Genomic DNA, 23,971 nt, shown 5'->3' with positions numbered 1-23,971 from the left:
GACATCAGGGCTTCATTGCTTTGACATGGCTGTGGTAGCTACAGTGATGTACTGACCTATCAAAGCTCGTCTTCTTGTTTATCAGACTGATTGTACCTCATAATATGCTGTGCTCCACATATTGCTAAGAATCTTTTTTTTTTTTTTTTTTTCTTTTTTTATAATTTGGAGGATGTGTCTTATAAGCATCTTGGAGTCCATAAAATTTAGCACATGCATTGCCACATCTCTGTCACATCTTAAAAACTTTCCTTTTCAGGCAATATTATACTGGCCACCTGTAAGCCATCACTAATCCTTTTATTTTTTCTTTGTGACAGGTACATTTGTGGGGAGGGAAGCTACGTTGTGTGAGTGAGTGTGTGCTGGGGGTGAGGGGCATCTGAGGGTTTTGCTATCTGGTAGTGATGGTATCCATTCTGAATATGAATTTTGCAGGGATCTTTTTTTGTCATATGACAGACATTACGATACAACACAACACAATGCAACAAAATGCAACAGAATACAACACAATGCAACCCAATTCAACACAACACAACACAACCCACTACACCACAGGATAACACAACACAATACAACACATTACAACACAGGATAACACAACACATTACAACACATCACAACCTGCTACACCACAGGATAACACAACACAATACAATGCACTACACCAAAGGATAACACAACACAATACAATGCACTACACCAAAGGATAACACAACACAATACAACCCAACACAACCAACCCACTATACCACAGGATAACACAATACAACACATCCCACTACACCACAGGATAACACAACACAATACAACCCAACACAACACAACCCACCACACCACAGGATAACACAACACATTACAACACATCACAACCTGCTACACCACAGGATAACACAACACAACACAACCCACCACACCACAGGATAACACAACACAATACAATGCACTACACCAAAGGATAACACAACACAATACAATGCACTACACCACAGGATAACACAACACAATACAACCCAACACAACCAACCCACTATACCACAGGATAACACAATACAACACATCCCACTACACCACAGGATAACACAACACAACCAACCCACTACACCACAGGATAACACAACACAACACAACACAACACAACCCACTACACCACAGGATAACACAACACAACCCACTACACCACAGGATAACACAACACATCACAACCCACTACACCACAGGATAACACAACACAACCAACCCACTACACCACAGGATAACACAACACAACCAACCCACTACACCACAGGATAACACAACACAACCCACTACACCACAGGATAACACAACACATCACAACCCACTACACCACAAGATAACACAACACATCACAACCCACTACACCACAGGATAACACAACACAACCCACTACACCACAGGATAACACAACACATCACAACCCACTACACCACAGGATAACACAACACAACCCACTACACCACAGGATAACACAACACATCACAACCCACTACACCACAAGATAACACAACACAACCCACTACACCACAGGATAGCACAACACAACCCACTACACCACAGGATAACACAACACAACACAACCCAATACACCACAGGATAACACAACACAACCCACTATACCACAGGATAACACAATACAACCCACTACACCACAGGATAACACAACACAACACAACCCACTACACCACAGGATAACACATCACAACCCACTACACCACAAGATAACACAACACAACACAACCCACTACACCACAGGATAACACAACACAATACAATGCACTACACCACAAGATAACACAACACAACACAACCCACTACACCACAAGATAACACAACACATCACAACCCACTACACCACAGGATAACACAACACATCACAACCCACTACACCACAAGATAACACAACACATCACAACCCACTACACCACAGGATAACACAACACAATACAACCCACTACACCACAGGATAACACAACACAACCCACTACACCACAGGATAACACAACACAACACAACACAACCCACTACACCACAGGATAACACAACACAACACAACACAACACAACACAACACAACCCACTACACCACAGGATAACACAACACAACACAACCCACTACACCACAGGGTAACACAACACAACACAACACAACACAACACAACCCACTACACCACAGGATAACACAACACAACCCACTACACCACAGGATAACACAACACAACACAACCCACTACACCACAGGATAACACAACACAACACAACCCACAACACCACAGGATAACACAACACAACACAACCCACTATACCACAGGATAACACAACACAACCCACTATACCACAGGATAACACAACACAACACAAACCACTACACCACAGGATAACACAACACAACCCACTATACCACAGGATAACACAACACAACCCACTACACCACAGGATAACACAACACAACCCACTACACCACAGGATAACACAACACAACCCACCACACCACAGGATAACACAACACAATACAACCCACTACACCACAGGATAACACAACACAACCCACTACACCACAGGATAACACAATACAACACAACCCACTACACCATAGGATAACACAACACAACCCACTACACCACAGGATAACACAACACAATACAACCCACTACACCACAGGATAACACAACACAACCCACTACACCACAGGATAACACAACACAACCCACTACACCACAGGATAACACAACACAACCCACTACACCACAGGATAACACAACACAACCCACTACACCACAGGATAACACAACACAACACAACCCACTACACCACAGGATAACACAACACACTACACCACAGGATAACACAACACAACACAACCCACTACACCACAGGATAACACAACCCACTACACCACAGGATAACACAACACAACACAACCCACTACACCACAGGATAACACAACACAACCCACTACACCACAGGATAACACAACACAACACAACCCACTACACCACAGGATAACACAATACAATACAACACAACCCACTACACCACAGGATAACACAACACAACCCACTATACCACAGGATAACACAATACAACACAACACAACCCACTACACCACAGGATAACACAACACAACACAACCCACTACACCACAGGATAACACAACACAACACAACCCACCACACCACAGGATAACACAACACAACACAACCCACTACACCACAGGATAACACAACACAACCCACTACACCACAGGATAACACAACACAATACAACACAACCCACTACACCACAGGATAACACAACACAATACAACCCACTACACCACAGGATAACACAACACAACACAACACAACCCACTACACCACAGGATAACACAACACAATACAACACAACCCACCACACCACAGGATAACACAACACAATACAACCCACTACACCACAGGATAACACAACACAACACAACCCACTACACCACAGGATAACACAACACAACACAACACAACACAACCCAACCCACTACACCACAGGATAACACAACACAACACAACCCACTACACCACAGGATAACACAACACAACACAACACAACACAACACAACCCACTACACCACAGGATAACACAACACAACCCACTACACCACAGGATAACACAACACAACACAACCCACTACACCACAGGATAACACAACACAACACAACCCACAACACCACAGGATAACACAACACAACACAACCCACTATACCACAGGATAACACAACACAACCCACTATACCACAGGATAACACAACACAACACAAACCACTACACCACAGGATAACACAACACAACCCACTATACCACAGGATAACACAACACAACCCACTACACCACAGGATAACACAACACAACCCACTACACCACAGGATAACACAACACAACCCACCACACCACAGGATAACACAACACAATACAACCCACTACACCACAGGATAACACAACACAACCCACTACACCACAGGATAACACAATACAACACAACCCACTACACCATAGGATAACACAACACAACCCACTACACCACAGGATAACACAACACAATACAACCCACTACACCACAGGATAACACAACACAACCCACTACACCACAGGATAACACAACACAACCCACTACACCACAGGATAACACAACACAACCCACTACACCACAGGATAACACAACACAACCCACTACACCACAGGATAACACAACACAACACAACCCACTACACCACAGGATAACACAACACAACCCACTACACCACAGGATAACACAACACAACACAACCCACTACACCACAGGATAACACAACACACTACACCACAGGATAACACAACACAACACAACCCACTACACCACAGGATAACACAACCCACTACACCACAGGATAACACAACACAACACAACCCACTACACCACAGGATAACACAACACAACCCACTACACCACAGGATAACACAACACAACACAACCCACTACACCACAGGATAACACAATACAATACAACACAACCCACTACACCACAGGATAACACAACACAACCCACTATACCACAGGATAACACAATACAACACAACACAACCCACTACACCACAGGATAACACAACACAACACAACCCACTACACCACAGGATAACACAACACAACACAACCCACCACACCACAGGATAACACAACACAACACAACCCACTACACCACAGGATAACACAACACAACCCACTACACCACAGGATAACACAACACAATACAACACAACCCACTACACCACAGGATAACACAACACAATACAACCCACTACACCACAGGATAACACAACACAACACAACACAACCCACTACACCACAGGATAACACAACACAATACAACAGAACCCACTACACCACAGGATAACACAACACAATACAACCCACTACACCACAGGATAACACAACACAACACAACCCACTACACCACAGGATAACACAACACAATACAACACAACCCACTACACCACAGGATAACACAACACAACACAACCCACTACACCACAGGATAACACAACACAACACAACCCACTATACCACAGGATAACACAACACATCACAACCCACTACACCACAGGATAACACAACACAACCCACTACACCACAGGATAACACAACACAACACAACCCACTACACCACAGGATAACACAACACAACACAACCCACTACACCACAGGATAACACAACACAACACAACCCACTACACCACAGGATAACACAACACAACCCACTACACCACAGGATAACACAATACAACACAACCCACTACACCACAGGATAACACAACACAACACAACCCACTACACCACAGGATAACACAACACAACCCACTACACCACAGGATAACACAACACAACACAACCCACTACACCACAGGATAACACAACACAACCCACTACACCACAGGATAACACAACACAATACAATGCACTACACCACAAGATAACACAACACATCACAACCCACTACACCACGGGATAACACAACACAACCCACTATACCACAGGATAACACAATACAACACAACCCACTACACCACAGGATAACACAACACAACACAACACAACCCACTGCACCACAGGATAACACAACACAATACAACCCAACACAACACAACCCACTACACCACAGGATAACACAACACAACACAACCCACTACACCACAGGATAACACAACACAACCCAACCCAACACAATGAACACAACCCATCCAAACACAGCACAGCACAGCACAGCACAGCACATCACTGCCAGCAGCGAACCGACCTCAGCAAAGCCTCTGATGATGGCTCTCAAGGACTTGTTCATCTCGTTCAGCATGTGCAGTCGTCCCGCGGTGCTGTGGCACAGCCTGTACAGTTCATGGGTCAGCGTGGGGTCGTACGATGACCTGAAAGAGAGTGCAGCATGTGGCCGAGGCAGGGCAGGCAAGGTGAAGAGGTGTTGTTTGTTTCATGTCCCCTAACATGTGAAAAGGCGTCACATGAAAGTACTACCACTATTACTGTTACTGTTACTGCTTCTGCTGCAACATCTTGTACTTCTACTACTACTACTACTACACACATACACATATACTCACTCACCAACCTACACACACACACACACACACACATTCGTTATAATAAATAAGCTTAATCCTGTCATTACAGGAAAGTTTGAAATAGTTACATATAATATTACTCTCGGTTAGTTCAATCTTTTGTAGTTCTTCCTGTTGTAACCTCTGCCATGTTTCATGCGTCTTTTACTGTATCAGTCATCCCAACACCTCTTCCCATTGCCCCTCTCCCCATTCCCCCAACCCCCACACGCACACACATGTACTACCCCCCCCCCCCCCATCCTCCCCCTGTCTAATATCACTTACCAGTGAAAAGAGGTTAAACTAAAGAAAGAAACACACACACACATACACACACACACACTCTCTCTCTCTCTCTCTCTCATATTATGATATTGTGTCATCTATTCAAGTGTTATAATACCCCTTCCCATGACCACCCCCAGTCCCCTGGTTTTGAATTGTGGTCCATGGCCAAAGTTCATTAAAACAATTTTGTTCGTTCGTTCTCTCTCTCTCTCTCTCTCTCTCTCACCTACCTCCACACACACAAACACACACACATTCCCACATACACACACTCACCTACCTACACACATACACACTCACATATGCACCCTAGATTTGCACAGTATAGATTTTTCAAGACAACGCACATGATAGAACCTTATACTGGAATAAAAATGAATAGATATGTAAAGAGTGCTTTAAGCAAATTTAGATTCAGTGTCTCTGATATTGCTTGCCATTGTTTTCGATACAGAAACGTAAGAGAACAGGAACTTTTGTGCCGCTTATGCAATCAGGCTAAAGAAGATGAAATCCATTTTTTGTTTTCTTGCCCTGCTTTTCATGATGTCAGAGTGAAATTAATTAATTCGAAGTATTATGCAGAACCATATCATTTTAGGCTAAGTATGTTGTTGTCAACAAGAAATGAGCCAGTTCTTTTTAATTTAGCTATGTATATTTATGAAGCAAGCAAGAGGCTACGCACTGCAGTCTCTTAATATTTGTTTGCAGACCTTATGTCTGTTAACTGTTACCTTTGTTGATGAAAATTATGTATTATGTTCCTTTGTATTAGCCCCTTCAATACGGGGCCATGGCCTTTCTCTGAATAAACATCTGAATCTGAATCACATATACACCCCCACACAAACACATACAGTGATACACCTCCACCCCACCAGTCCTCCCCCCACACACACACATTCACACACACTGACCCTCCCTCCCTCCCTTGCCCCTCCCCCCCCCCCCCCTTTGCCCCCTACCCCCCACCCCACCCCATCCCCCATCCCCCCACCCCTGTCCCACCACACACACCCCACTCCCACCCACCTGTCCATCAGCAGCAGCAGCAGCGTGTGGTAGACAATGTCAAAGAGCTGGGCCTGGGGGTGGAAACCAGTGATGCGCGACTGGAGGTTGGACCTGGTGACACAGTCACTTCACCCCTTCACCTGCACTGCCTCTCAAGGCCTAGTTATCTACATAATGCTTGATTCGGGTCATCATGTACAACTGAGACATGCCTTTACACACACACACACACACACACACACACACATATATATATATATATATATATACACACACACATACATAATCTCAGTTATGATGCCTGGTGGGTAAAGGTTGGAGATTTTCCCAATGTCCCAGGTCAACATGTGTGCAGACCTGCTTGTGCCTGAACCCCCTTCGTGTGAAAACGCAAGCAGAAGATCAAATATGCACGTTAAAGATCCTGTAATCCATGTCAGCCTTCGGTGAGTTATGGAAACAAGAACATACCCAGCATGCACCCCCCTGAAAACAGAGTATGGCTGCCTACATGGCGGGGTAAAAACGGTCATGCACGTAAAAGCCCACTCGTGTACATACGAGTGAACGTTGGAGTTGCAGCCCATGAACGAAGAAGAAGATGGAGAATTGTTGATTTAATCGGTTAAACAAAGCTTCGTTTCCATGCTTCCAGAATCTGTAAATGGTTCAGTTTAGAATGCCAACTGTACCAAGCAAGAATAAACAAAATTAGAATAGTATGTTGGATGGAGAATACTCGCACCTGGTCCACAGGGGAATTAATCATGGTACAAGTTTACTCACACCTGGAAAAGAATGAGTTATCCTCTTAACCGCTGTTGATAAGTAAGCTCCTCAGAGGAGGGCTGTCACCTTATAGAGACAGACTGAGCTTACAGGTCGGGATGACAGTCACCATTCTGTATTTGGCACTCTTCCTCTTGGCACTGCGTCATTCAGCAGAGTCAATCACACCATTGAGAAGCACACAAAACAGAAGTAACTGTACTTCACATTCAGGTCACACTGGTCTCATTTCACCAAGGTCAAGCAGCTGAAGGTTACTGGGGAGTGGGGGGGGGGGGGAACATGACAGTGCAAAAGAGACCAAAATGATGATTTTTCATGATTTGAGTTTTTGATGGATTTTGATTCTTGAAAATCTCTTCTATCATATGCATAAGTTTTTCCACTGTAAAGATGTCTTCAACAATGAAAAAAAATGCCAATAAAGATTGCTTGCTAAATCACGAAAATGTTTATTAATAATTTTTTGTTCAATTTCGACGCAAGTTGTCAAGTTTCTGCCCTTGACAACATACCTTGGACTTGCTCAATGACGAGTAAACCTACAACCATGAGACTTTGCATGATTGTTTTATGACATGTTATTGAAGTTTTGTCACGAGTATGTATGAAAATATTCTCTGGGTTTTAATTCATAGCAGTTCCAATCTTTTTACCCATTGTAAATTTTGAGTATTTTGCAATACCCAAAATTTAAAAAATCATAAAAAGTACAATGATTGAAGAATCAACACAATCTCACATGAAAATGAAGATAATGTCATTGTGTATCAAGTCCACATAACAAAAAGTGTCTGCATGCACTACATGGACCAAAAACCCGATTTCTTTGATACATTGTTTGGCAGCCATTTTGATTTGTTTCCATAGCAACTGGTATTCACAGAAATCTAAGAACACACAAGGGATGATACACATAGTAGACCAAAAAAGAGAAATATAGTCGGAGAGAAAAAAAAGTCATTATTTGACTGTAGTGTCTGGCCTTAAAAAGCAGACACTGACTGTTGTTGGCAATGGCTTCCCCTTGAATGGTACAAGTAAAGGTTTAACAAATAGCAAAAAGTGGTAACTCTCTCCATTCACAAGGTACACAACTTCAAGAGAATGCTGCTTATGCTCCCAATTCAGCTAACACACAGGTCAATAGAAAGTACACTGGAACAAACCCAGACACTTCCTCATAAAAGGAAGCCACTGAGGCAACCATGTGTTTGTTCTGTATTGTCTGTATATTCTGTGCAGTGAGGCCAGGTGCTTCCTTTTTTGTGGAAGTGTCTGGGTTTATTCCAATGTACCTTTTATTTACCCATGTGCAAACTGAAATGGTAGCATAAGCAGCATCACTGTTAATCACTTGTTCTCTTGGCCTCATTTTTATTCATATGTAAAGGTTGTTTCATGTTAAGTTTGCATCAGTTTAGTCCTTTTCCAGCCCAAGCCTGCTGATGGCTGATGAGTCACAGACTGCATTAACCTATGAACCAACTGTCCATCCACTTGATAGGACTGGTGAGTCACAGACTGTATTAACTCACTCCGGACGATGGAATGCTATAACGTTCCTGACGTAAAGTAGTGTTCCAGATGACGGAATGCTATAGCGGTTTCGACAAATAAAAATTTGTCCACGTTTTCCTCTTGAGGTAGCTTAAAAATTGCAGCTACACCGGGCATTGCGAACGTGTCAAGGTCGAACGGAAATTTTCCTCGTGAGGTTTCCATAACTATACACTCTTGGCCAGCCGTTGACCTTGGTACCCCACATGACAAGCTAATCTGCATACGTATTGAAAATGGCGTTGCAGGCGATACAAGTGGAAATTTTTGGAGCAAACTAGATTATGATAGCAGCTTTTTACTGCTGCTGAAGTGATTGAAATGCTTCAAACTGAAAGTTTCGACATCGACGAGGATGATGAGGACGTTGAATAAAGTATCTGCAGTGAAGAAAGCTACCAGCAAGAAGGTACCGATAGTGACTCAGCTTTGGAGGACTGTGAAGAGAGTGAGGGAGGTTGGCATACACATGATGTTAGAAGAGGGGCCAGTGCGTCAAGTACAGGGAGTTTCATTCAGTTACTTTGTGTTTTGTATTTTTTGTGATTTTTTTTCCTAACAAATGGGTCGCCTGCTGGGGAAAGCAAGGGAGAAAACTAATCGTCCGGAGTGAGTTAAGCTATGAACCAGCTGTCCACCCACTTGATAGGACTGGTGATCTGCCAGGCAAAAGGCCCAAAGCCGGAGTCATCTCCGATGCGGAAACCATCAATGCGTATCTTTGTGGGCTTCAGCAGCTCCATGCGGGCATGCACGTGCCGATGGACCAGGTAACGGTCGTCTTCATAGATCATGGACGGTCGTTTCAGACTGCCATCTTGTGGGAGCACAGAACTGCGACGAGCTGGAGCCTCTGACAAACAGATGATTACATAAATAAAATAAAAAGAAATAAAACAAAATAAAATCAATAACAGTTTGTTTTTGTTTGTTCATATGTTTTTTGGGGGCACCATGGTATAATCAGTCATTATGTGTTGGAGAGATGAATACATAAATAAAATGAAATAAAACAAAATAAAATCAATAACAGTTTGTTTTTGTTTGTTCATATGTTTTTTGGGGGCACCATGGTATAATCAGTCATTATGTGTTGGACTTCTCATCCAGTGTTCACCAGTGATCAGGGTTCGACGCCCCATTTTGGCATGGTAGTGTGTGTCTTTGAGAAAGGTACCTTACTCTCATTTTCTTCATCCAGGTGTGAATAGGTAACTGACTTCAGTTGGGGACGGTCAAAATGTCGGAAGGAGAGAACTGGGCCCCACCTTCCAATGCCAAGCCCCAGACACAGTGGATATGAGTTCACCGCCCCACCTTGCTATGCCCAGCCCTGGACACAGTGGATATGAGTTCACTGCCCCACCTTGCTATGCCCAGCCCTGGACACAGTGGATATGAGTTCACTGCCCCACCTTGCTATGCCCAGCCCTGGACACAGTGGATATGAGTTCACTGCCCCACCTTGCTATGCCCTGCCCTGGACACAGTGGATATGAGTTCATTTCCCACCTTCCAATGCCCAGCCCTGGACACAGTGGATATGAGTTCACCGCCCCACCTTCCAATGCCCAGCCCTGGACACAGTGGATATGAGCTCACTGCCCCACCTTGCTATGCCGAGCCCTGGACACAGTGGATATGAGTTCACTGCCCCACCTTGCTATGCCGAGCCCTGGACACAGTGGATATGAGTTCACTGCCCCACCTTGCTATGCCCTGCCCTGGACACAGTGGATATGAGTTCACTGCCCCACCTTGCTATGCCGAGCCCTGGACACAGTGGATATGAGTTCACTGCCCCACCTTGCTATGCCCAGCCCTGGACACAGTGGATACGAGTTCACTGCCCCACCTTGCTATGCCCAGCCCCGGACACAGTGGATACGAGTTCACTGCCCCACCTTGCTATGCCCAACCCCGGACACAGTGGATATGAGTTCACTGCCCCACCTTGCTATGCCCAACCCCGGACACAGTGGATATGAGTTCACTGCCCCACCTTGCTATGCCCAGCCCCGGACACAGTGGATATGAGTTCACTGCCCCACCTTGCTATGCCCAGCCCCGGGCACAGTGGATATGAGTTCACTGTCCTGATGGCTGTAAACGGCAATGACATCTTTAACCTTTTTTTTTTGACTCACTTGTGTAAACAAAGTGAGTGTGTGTGTGTGTGTGTGTGTGTGTGTGTGTGTGTCTGTGTCCGTGTGTCCGTGGTAAACTTTAACATTGCCATTTTCTCTGCAAATACTTTGTCAGCTGACACCAAATTTGGCATAAAAATAGGAAAAATTCAATTCTTTCCAGTCATCTTGTTTAAAACAATATTGCAACGCTGGGATGGGCACAAAAAATAAAAATAAAAAAGAAGCCAAATTATATGCAAACTGAATTTACTGTTATATTTATATTTTTTTTATTCTCTAAACTTGGCACTTTGATCTGATATTCTGACACAACAACAAGAGCAGTCATTTTTATCATTTTTTGTTCAAACAGGAACTTCTTTTGCTAAGCATGGAAGTTATATTTATTTTGCATGTCTTTGGTGCAGATAGTAAAAAAGGGAAATTAATCTGTAATTAATGCTAGGGGCTTAATTTGCTTTAAACTGATCTTTCTCATCTTAAACATTACATTTTGAAATTATACTCAATACATAAAAAGCTTGTGTGTTTTACTCTCAGTGTACAGGGCTTTCACTATGTTCATTCGCCCAAGTGGTCTTTTTCGGAAAATACTAAAATCAATACGACAAGTAGACTTTATAGATCTATTGGCTGAGCCCTGAAGGTCATGGGCAAAAATCAATTGCGTACACATATTTATACATATTCAAAGCGCGTGCTCATATTCTTCGCGAATGCGAACGATGCCATTTTGTTTCAAGTTGACCTGCCCATTCAATCCTATATTCAATCGACAATACACGATAACATGTGATGGAAAGTTGGAGAAGGAGACCATTAAATATTTATTCAGAGAAAGATTTGTGAACGCCTCATCACTTACTGGATTATGCCCCAAACTTCCATAAAAATATCCATAGAATCAGTTGGAATTCACAGTTAAAAATAATAAACCATGAGAGTTAATACCCTTGAATTGATGAAACGCAAAAATTTCCAGTCTTGACTTTTCTCAAAATGAAGTCCTTTTCACTTCATATGATGTTTAGAAGTACTTGTGCTTGGCTCTACATGTTATTAGTTTAACAAAATACTCAATTTTCATATCAACTTTAAAACTATAAAACTAGAATGAACATTAAAGAGCAATTGAATCGACCGGGTGTAACTAAACTTGTACATCTATCTAGATCCAGAGAAAATGGCTAAATGTTGCAGTGTGATTGCAGCGATAGCCACGTCTCCTTTACTGCGGACTAAAAAAGAATTTTTAATTGCCCTTAAGATTTTTTGAATGGCTAAGATACACCAGAATAATATGATTTAAACAGCGTTCTCACTGCGAATACCGCAATGGATTTATCTCCCTTAAAAAAAAACATGTTGATACATTATATTTTTGAATGTCAGTTAAGGAGCCACGATAGTGTAATGGATAAGACAGTTTCTTCTCATCTGAACACGCGGGGTTCAAATCTGCCGTTATGACTTTTTTTTTTAACCCGAAGCTTTATAATAACAAATACAGAACACATTTTAACGATTAGATTTTTTTTTTAAAGTGTATCACAAGTGAGTCTTGAAGGCCTTGCCTCTCTTGTTAGTTTTTGTTTTTGCCACCCTTACAAAGAAGGATCTTTTCATTCCAAATGAAACATTTTACAATCAATTAAGCACAGAGTTGCACATTACAACAGACAGGTGTGGAACAGAGGAACAGTAGAGATGAGGAGAGAGATCACAGAGAGATGTGGAACAGTAGAGATGAGGAGAGAGATCACAGAGAGATGTGGAACAGCAGAGATGAGGAGAGAGATCACATAGATGTGGAGATGAGGAGAGAGCTCACAGATGAGGAGAGAGATCACATAGATGTGGAGATGAGGAGAGAGCTCACAGACAGATGTGGAGATGAGGAGAGAGCTCATGGACAGATGTGGATCACATGAACAGTAGAGATGAGGAGAGAGATCACAGAGAGATGTGGAACAGTAGAGATGAGGAGAGAGATCACAGAGAGATGTGGAACAGTAGAGATGATGAGAGAGATCACAGAGAGATGTGGAACAGATGAACAGTAGAGATGAGGAGAGAGATCAGAGATGTGGATCACATGAACAGTAGAGATGAGGAGAGAGATCACAGAGAGATGTGGAACAGTAGAGATGAGGAGAGAGATCACAGAGAGATGTGGAACAGTAGAGATGAGGAGAGAGATAATAGAGAGATGTGGAACAGATGAATTGTAGAGATGAGGAGAGAGATCATAGAGAGATGTGGAACAGATGAACAGTAGAGATGAGGAGAGAGATCACAGAGAGATGTGGAACAGATGAACAGCAGAGATGAGGAGAGAGATCATAGAGAGATGTGGAACAGTAGAGATGAGGAGAGAGATCATAGAGAGATGTGGAACAGATGAACAGTAGAGATGAGGAGAGAGATCACAGAGAGATGTGGAACAGATGAACAGTAGAGATGAGGAGAGAGATCATAGAGAGATGTGGAACAGATGAACAGTAGAGATGAGGAGAGAGATCATAGAGAGATGTGGAACAGATGAACAGTAGAGATGAGGAGAGAGATCACAGAGAGATGTGGAACAGATGAACAGTAGAGATGAGGAGAGAGATCATAGAGAGATGTGGAACAGATGAACAGTAGAGATGAGGAGAAAGATCACAGAGAGATGTGGAACAGATGAACAGTAGAGATGAGGAGAGAGATCATAGAGAGATGTGGAACAGATGAACAGTAGAGATGAGGAGAGAGATCACAGAGAGATGTGGAACAGATGAACAGTAGAGATGAGGAGAGAGATCACAGAGAGATGTGGAACAGATGAACAATGGATGAAGGAGACAGATGTTTTTAAGTAACGGAAAGGGGAGCGAGACAAGAGACAAAGATAGAGAGAGACAGAAAGACAGACGCGAAGAGAGACAGAGAGACAGAGACAAAGAAAGACAGAAAGACAGACGCGAAGAGAGACAGAGAGACAGAGACAAAGAAAGACAGAAAGACAGACGCGAAGAGAGACAGACAGAGACAGAGAGAGAGACAGAAAGACAGACACGAAGAGAGACAGAGAGACAGAGACAGAGAGAGACAGAAAGACAGACACGAAGAGAGACAGAGAGACAGAGACAGAGAGAGAGACAGAAAGACAGACACGAAGAGAGACAGAGAGACAGAGACAGAGAGAGAGACAGAAAGACAGACACGAAAAGAAACAGAGAGACACAGACAGAAAGACAGACGCGAAGAGAGACAGAAAGACAGAGACAGAGAGAGACAGAAAGACAGACGCGATGAGAGACAGACAGACAGAGACAGAGACAGAAAGACAGACGCGAAGAGAGGCAGACAGACAGAGACAGAGACAGACAGAAAGACAGACGCGAAGAGAGGCAGACAGACAGAGACAGACAGAAAGACAGACGCGAAGAGAGGCAGACAGACAGAGACAGAGACAGACAGAAAGACAGACGCGAAGAGAGGCAGACAGACAGAGACAGACAGAAAGACAGATGCGAAGAGAGGCAGACAGACAGAGACAGACAGAAACACAGACGCGAAGAGAGGCAGACAGACAGAGACAGAGAGAGACAGACAGAAAGACAGACGCGAAGAGAGGCAGACAGACAGAGACAGAGACAGACAGAAAGACAGACGCGAAGAGAGGCAGACAGACAGAGACAGACAGAAAGACAGATGCGAAGAGAGGCAGACAGACAGAGACAGAGACAGACAGAAAGACAGACGCGAAGAGAGGCAGACAGACAGAGACAGACAGAAAGACAGATGCGAAGAGAGGCAGACAGACAGAGACAGACAGAAACACAGACGCGAAGAGAGGCAGACAGACAGAGACAGACAGAAAGACAGACGCGAAGAGAGGCAGACAGACAGAGACAGAGACAGAGACAGAAAGACAGACGCGAAGAGAGGCAGACAGACAGAGACAGAGACAGAAAGACAGACGCGAAGAGAGGCAGACAGACAGAGACAGAGACAGACAGAAAGACAGACGTGAAGAGAGACAGAAAGACAGACACGAAGAGAGACAGAGACAGAGACAGACAGAAAGACAGACACGAAGAGAGACAGAGAGACAGAGAAGAGAGACAGAAAGACAGACACGAAGAGAGACAGAGAGACAGAGACAGAGAGAGAGACAGAAAGACAGACGCGAAGAGAGACAGAGAGACAGACGCGAAGAGAGACAGAGAGAGAGACAGACAGAAAGACAGACACGAAGAGAGACAGAGAGACAGAGACAGAGAGAGACAGACAGAAAGACAGACACGAAGAGAGACAGAGAGACAGAGACAGAGAGAGACAGAAAGACAGACGCGAAGAGAGACAGAGAGACAGAGACAGAGAGAGACAGAAAGACAGACGCGAAGAGAGACAGAAAGACAGACGCGAAGAGAGACAGAGACAAATAACAATAATCATAATTTATTCAACAAGGCCATGACACCATTTTAAGGGGTGATTACAACGGAGACAGAAACTTGAAACTGTTTATTGTCATTGCCCACAAAAAGGTCTTTTGACAAGGGGGTTCGGGGGTTAACATTTGTTTCAATGCCAAATGATCATATATCCCATAATGATCAAATAAACTATCAACACTGAAGATAAATAAAGATTAGCAGCACACTTACAACACAATAGGCAAAGAAATGAAACAAACAATCAAACAAGAAACAATAAAACGTACATGAAATACTTCGTGTTTTGACCATCCATTCGCACGTTATTTCTTGTTGTCTGTACTTTCCTTTAAGAACAATTCAGCATCAACATCAACCATAGTTAACTACCTTCAAATTCATTGTTTTAATTATTGTTAAGAAAACCTTGTCTAATTTTTTGTGCCTCTGCGATGAACTTAGCAACGGATCTAATTACAATATCATCCTCAGACGATAAAACAGAATCAACATCATCCATTCCAGCTACATTTGAATTAAAAACTTTACATTTTTCTCACACAACCTCATAAGCTTTACACTGAAAGAGAAAATGTTTTTCATCATCAATTTGGAATCCACATGTAGGGCAAGATAGTTCTGTGGGAGTTCCAAGTTCAAACCATTTCTTATTTGCGTTAAAACCAAGTGTCCTTAATCTAAACCTTGCATAACTAATTCCGTGCCATTTGTCTGTAATAACATTTAGAAAATTTTCAGGCTGAAATACATTCTTAAATGAGAAACACCAACTATAGCTTTCTTCGCTTTCAATATCCAAATGTCAGTTTTGTTTAAAAGAACAAATGAGTCTGTCTTTAAATTCTGAGATAAACTGCTGTTCATTTCCTACTCCCTGTGACAACCATACAATTCCAAAACCTTGTTCTGATAAAACCTTCTTTACTCTGTAAGCCCAGTTTTCCTTCCCTAACTCTAAATGTACATACATCACATCATAGGCCTGCCTACAAAGACGTGTTTGTGGAAGCTTCAACAGTTTCAACCAGACAGAGAGAGACAGAGAGAGACCGAAAGATAGAGAGAGAGAGACAGGTAGAAAGATGGAACAGAGAGAGACAGAGAAAGACCAGGATGCACACACACACACACACACACACACACACACACACAGAAAACAGGAAGAAACAGAAAGACAGAAAGAGACTGCAGAGAGAGAGAGAGACACAGATCAGAGAAAGAGAAAGACAGGACAGACTCTAAGAGACAGAGACAGAGAGAGAAAGACACTGATAGAAAGCAAGCAAGCAGGCTGACCAACCAACAGACCAGACAGACAGACAGACAGACAGACAAGCTGACCTGGAGCCCGCACAACGTTTTGCGTGTCAGCGTAGCTGGTCTGAGGGCTGAACACGTTCACGTAGGCCTCTGCCTGTGTCCGGTTCAGGAACACCCCTTCATGCAGTGACCCCATCGGGTACTCCGCAAAACTCAGCAACCTGTCACATCATTGCCAACATCATCACAACCTGTGATACTCACCAAAACTCAGCAACCTGTCACATCATTGCCAACATCATCACAACCTGTGGTACTCACCAAAACTCAGCATCCTGTCACATCATTACCAACATCATCAGGCCATTTATCCCAAAACTTTACTGATAGTAAGAGCCACAGCTAAAAATATTAACCTGAGGCGACAAAATCATAATCACAACGATTATAATGATATTAATAATAATGGATGCTTATACAGCACTATCCAGCTTTAGGTGCTTTATAAAATACTTTATATTCTACATCACAAGTCAATGTAACACTCTGATACACATCACAGATGCAAGGTATATAAATTCATATAAATCAGCTTTGTAAATCTACAAATCAAAACATCCTCTTTCAAAATTCATATTTCAAATTGTCACAAAGTCATAATTTGCTGACAAGACATGAAAATAATGCCTTAATTGTAAAGGTAAACAGATCTGTATCATACATTGTTGGCCATCAGATTGTAAAGATTTCCATTCACTTCCGACACTTGCACCTTACAGACTTATAATGTTTGGGTATGGAGGTTTTTTTGGTTTGTATTTTTGTATGATTGTATGAACTTTTCCAGCACAGAGACATCTTTCATGCTACCCACATGAAACTCAAAATCATGATAAAAAGTGATGAATATTGTATTATAAAAAATAAAAATAAAAAAAGAGAGAAAAGAAATGCATACAACACCTTTAATAGGGAAAAAATAATCCCAATACATACATATATATATCTTTTTTATATACAGAAAGATGCTTCCCAGCTCCCATTAGTTCAAATCTCGGCACAGTCACCAAGATTTTCCCAGCCCCCTCCACTAGACCTTGAGTCGTGGTCTGGACACCTGTCATTCGGATGAGATGATAAACCGAGGTCCCGTGTGCAACATGCACTGAGCCAACGTAAAATAACCCACAGCAACAAAAGGGTTGTCCCTGGCAAAATTCTGTAGAAAAAAAATCCACTTCAATAGGAAAACAAATATAACAAAAGGAACAACTGCAGGCAGAAAAAAATACCAAAAAATGGGTGGTACTCTCAGTGTAGTGATGCGCTCTCCCCAGGGAGAACAGCCCGAAGAGTAATATAATACAAGAACACACACACACACACACACACACACACACACAAAGAAAAGAACAAATGGTACAGAATTTTCTGCAAAGCCCGTTCCAGAAAATCTCACCAACACTCAACTCCACAGCCAGGTTCTTACACCATCCTTTCTGATGGTTGGTAGCTGGGGAAAAGTATTGCAGCTAACTATTTGCCTGCATATTGGTTTGTTCCCCCCCCCCCCTCCCCCAACCCCCCAAACATTTACTTTTGAGTCTTTGTCTTGATGTTGTTTGACTGTTTATTGATCTATCAAATCTTTACTTACCCATTCATATATGATCAATCAGTAACAATACCGAAGACACTACAGTCTATCTATCATACCCACTTATAAAAATTCATCATAATTTGTTAAATTCATATGTACACAATGAAATAAATATGTTTATAAACATAATATTTTTTCATCTGTTAACTCTTTTATCAGCAAGACAAAACATCAGGGAAGAGAACAGAAAAGACAGAAGCTTTCCACTGACAGGTTTAGAAATGGTTGACTTATTCTACTCCAAGTGCAAGTTAACTTGTACCATGATTACTTCCCTTGCGAACCTGGTGCAAGTATTATCGCACGAACACATTCTTCTAATTCCATTGATTCTTGCTTGGCGCAGCTGGTGTTCGAAGCTGAGCCATTTACGGGTCCCAGAAGCATGAAAACAAAGCTTTGTTTGACCGATTGAATCAACTTCTTCTCCTTCTTCTTCTGCGTTCACTCTTATGCACACGAGTGGGCTTTTACGTGTATGACCGTTTTTACCCCGCCATGTAGGCAGCCATACTCCGTTTTCGGGGGGGTGTATGCTGGGTATGTTCTTGTTTCCATAACCCACCGAACGCTGACATGGATTACAGGATCTTTAACGTGCGTATTTGATCTTCTGCTTGCATATACACACGAAGGGGGTTCAGGCACTGGCAGGTCTGCACATATGTTGACCTGGGAGATCATAAAAATCTCCACCATTTACCCACCAGGCGCCGTCACCGTGATTCGAACCCGGGACCCTCAGACTGACAGTCCAACGCTTTAACCACTCGGCTATTGCGCCCGTCGATTGAATCAACAATTCCCAACTGATTTTCACCGTTTCAGCAAGCAACCCTACTTTTTTTCTGCAGTGGTCTCATGGAGTACTGGTCCAGAGGAGTTGTTGCAGGCATGTACCTGTGGGGTGGAATGAGTTAAAGGGTAAGGACAAAGAAACATTTCCTTACACACCAATCATCTGACAATCTATATTGAAAAAAAAAAGAAATCAAAGAAGAGGAAAAACTAAAGAAACAAAAGGCTGACACAGAAGAGTAAGGAGGGAACCACACACTGACCCTTCCTCTTTCAAGCTGTCCTCCACCACCGTGACAAAGTTGAGGCAGTACTGCTTCTGCCCCCTCACATACTTCTTCTCCGTCGGGTCTTTTTGGAAGACACACTGCACATTACAATAAAAAAAAAAAAACACTGCGCATTACAATGAAGACACACTAGTACATTTAACAATAAAAACAAACTACATGTAACAAATGTAGTAGAGTGAAATTGAGACTATTGACGAGAGAAATATAAAAGAAAAATAATAAACTAGTAATGAAGAATAACATAAATAAATAAAAATAGTTATTAATAAATTATTACTATATTTTATAAATGTGCATAGCTTCATATTTTCAGAATGCACAATTTAAGTTTTTACAAAACAGATGACATAGTTGGAATAGTTACTTCCCTTGATCTCTTTTTGAAGACAGTTCCCTGATGCTGTGTTCGGTGAGCCAGATGACAGTAGTGCAAGTTGCTCAGCTTGTAATATACACTGTCACTGTGTAAAGCCTTTGAGCACACTGCTCAGGTGGGTGTTTCTTCATAGTTTGTTTTTTTAAAATATCTTTTTACATATGTACATGTTTAGTTATTTTTGGAAGTTTTATATTTTAGATTTGTACAAGGCTGAACATACGCCATTGTTGAACATGTTATCATAACAACATTTCTTTCTTTCAGTTCTTAGTGAACTGGCTCAGTGCATGGTGCTGAATGAATTACTAGTAGTGTGACCTTCTGTTAGGATTATTGTACATTTAATCAGATGGTCTGTCGATAACTAAGCCATTTGAGGAATACTGTTGTTTTTTAAAGATAGCTTTTCCCAAGCATGAAGGGAGAGATTTTGCTGACGTGGGTTTGGTGTCCTTCCGCTTGTTTGGGATGGGAAACACCTCGGGGGGGGGGGGGGGGGTGGGGGGGGGGGGAATATGTTTGGTTGGTTGGTTTTCTTTATGAAGACCAATATAATCAGTGGTGGCCAGTCGCAAAGTCTTTCTTTTATTGTCTTAAATGATGCCGTTGTTTTCAGTAATGTTTGGCATTAGGATTTTTTAACCCTGTAGTTTCTTTAGGCACTTAAAATTTACATTACTTGCTTTATATGAAATTAAGTCATGTTCGTATCTCTCCCCAACCTCATGGTACACATGGAAAATAGTTGTTTTCTGTTTACTTGTTGCAGAGGGTTTTTTTGTTGTCATGTGACTTGCAGCATCACATGCACTGTACCAGTAAAGTGGAATCACTGTAAACCGACGTGTTCCCACGTGTTTGGTGTTGGAGTGGATGAACGAACTCAGACCCAGGCAGACTGCATCCTCACACAGCACCCTGATGTTACACAATGACAACACTGCACATGTTACATTGAAGACACACTGTATATAATGATGAAGACCCACTGCACATTTTAATGACAACACACTGCACATTACAATGACAACACACTGCACATTACGATGACAACACACTGTGCATTAAAATGACAACACACTATGCATTAAAATGACAACACACCGTGCATTAAAATGAAAAAAACCCACTGCACATGATGGTGACAACACATTGCACATTAAGATGACAACACAATGTACATTAAGATGACAACACACTGCACATTACGATGACAACACACTGCACATTACCATGACAACACACTGCACATTACAATGACAACACACTGCGCATTAAAATGATAAAACACCGCACATAACGATGACAACACAATGCACATTTCAATGACAACACACAGCACATTACAATGACAACACATGGCATATTACAATGACAACACACAGCACATTACAATAAAAACACACTGCACATTATGATGACAACACACTGCACATTACAATGACAATACACTGCACATTACGATGAAGACAAACTGCCCATTACAATGAACATACACTACACACCAGTTCTGTCACAGTTTATTTAACTTCAATAAGAACAGTATCCTCAAAATATCATACTGTACTGTGCTGTGTTGTGTTATGTCGTGCCATGTCATGTGTTGTATTGTGTTGTATTGTATGGTATTGCGTTTCATCACAACAGATTTCTCTGCATGAAATCTGGGCTGTTCTCCCAGGGAAGAGTGCAATGTTACAAATCAGCGCCATCAACATATATTTTTCTCTAGCTTCAGCTGTATTGGTTCTCCTATCAAAGTGATATTTCATTTCCAGGGACAACCCTTTTGTTGCCATGGGCTCTTTTACATACGCTAAGCGCAAACTACACACAGGACGTTTGTTTATCGTCTCATCCAAATGACCGGTGTCAAGACCACCACATGAGGACAAGTGGAAGCGGGGAAAATATACTGCTGAAAGTGGGACTGAGAAATGTATCCTCAGATTTTCTTGCTTCCCAGGCGGACGTGTTTCCACTAGGACACCACAGCATTATGATGACCAATATAAACAGTGACAACCAATTCACATGCATGAGTAGGAATGTGTATTTGGGTGTATTTGTACGTTTAATTGTGTGTATGTGTGTGTCTGTGTGTGTGCCTGTATGTGCGTATGTGTGGAGGGCAGCTGTGTGTGTGTGTGTGTGTGTGTGTGTGTGTGTGTGTGCGTGTGTGTAAGTATATGTGTGTGTGTGTGTGTGTGTGTGTGTGTGTTTAGTTTGTTAGTCACATTTTTGGTGTGTGTATATATCATTAAAGTAATCTGGTTAAAGCACCTAGAGCAGATTTCTGTTGTGCTAACAACTACAAGTGGCAGCACGTGATGTTTTGACAGCAGAGAAACAGCACAATAGAGAGACGCACAAAACAAACCTCACACAGGACAGACAGCATGTGATGTTTTAACAGCAGAGAGACGCACAACACAAACCACACACAGGACAGACAGCATGTGATGTTTTGACAGCAGACAGACACACAAACCACACACAGGACAGACAGCACGTGATGTTTTGACAGCAGAGACGTACAAACCACACACAGGACAGACAGCACGTGATGTTTTGACAGCAGAGACGCACAAACCACACACTGGACAGACAGCACGTGATGTTTTAACAGCAGAGAGACGCACAAACCACACACAGGACAGACAGCACGTGATGTTTCGACAGCAGAGACGCACAAACCACACACTGGACAGACAGCACGTGATGTTTTAACAGCAGAGAGACGCACAAACCACACACAGGACAGACAGCATGTGATGTTTTAACAGCAGAGAGACGCACAAACCACACACAGGACAGACAGCATGTGATGTTTTAACAGCAGAGACGCACAAACCACACACTGGACAGACAGCATGTGATGTTTTAACAGCAGAGAGACGCACAAACAACACACAGGACAGACATCACATGATGTTTTAACAGCAGAGAGATGCACAAACCACACACTGGACAGACAGCACGTGATGTTTTGACAGCAGAGAGACACACAAACCACACACAGGACAGACATCACATGATGTTTTGACAGCAGAGAGATGCACAAACCACACACTGGACAGACAGCACGTAATGTTTTAACAGCAGAGAGACACACAACATAAACCACACACAGGACAGACAGCACGTGATGTTTTGACAGCACACAGACACACAAACGACACACAGGACAGA

General features: G+C 42.6%; 1 protein-coding gene across 3 annotated transcripts in view; it reads right to left on the bottom strand.

Annotated features, from left to right (window-relative positions):
- LOC143274879 (uncharacterized) overlaps positions 1–23,971 on the bottom strand; it is a 99,414-nt gene that overhangs the window by 47,158 nt on the left and 28,285 nt on the right. For all 3 annotated transcript variants that reach the window (XM_076578850.1, XM_076578849.1, XM_076578851.1), the window contains 5 exons: positions 20,371–20,474; positions 17,731–17,870; positions 10,437–10,647; positions 7,464–7,556; positions 5,822–5,945 (listed from right to left, as the gene is read on the bottom strand). In XM_076578850.1, coding sequence (XP_076434965.1) covers positions 5,822–5,945; positions 7,464–7,556; positions 10,437–10,647; positions 17,731–17,870; positions 20,371–20,474 — 672 coding nt within the window. The remainder of the gene's footprint in view (positions 1–5,821; positions 5,946–7,463; positions 7,557–10,436; positions 10,648–17,730; positions 17,871–20,370; positions 20,475–23,971) is intronic.

This window comes from Babylonia areolata, chromosome 29, assembly GCF_041734735.1.
Source record: "Babylonia areolata isolate BAREFJ2019XMU chromosome 29, ASM4173473v1, whole genome shotgun sequence".
Classification (NCBI taxonomy): domain Eukaryota; kingdom Metazoa; phylum Mollusca; class Gastropoda; order Neogastropoda; family Buccinidae; genus Babylonia; species Babylonia areolata.
Note: the sequence above shows the minus strand (reverse complement) of the source record. Positions and strands in the feature narration are given on the sequence as shown.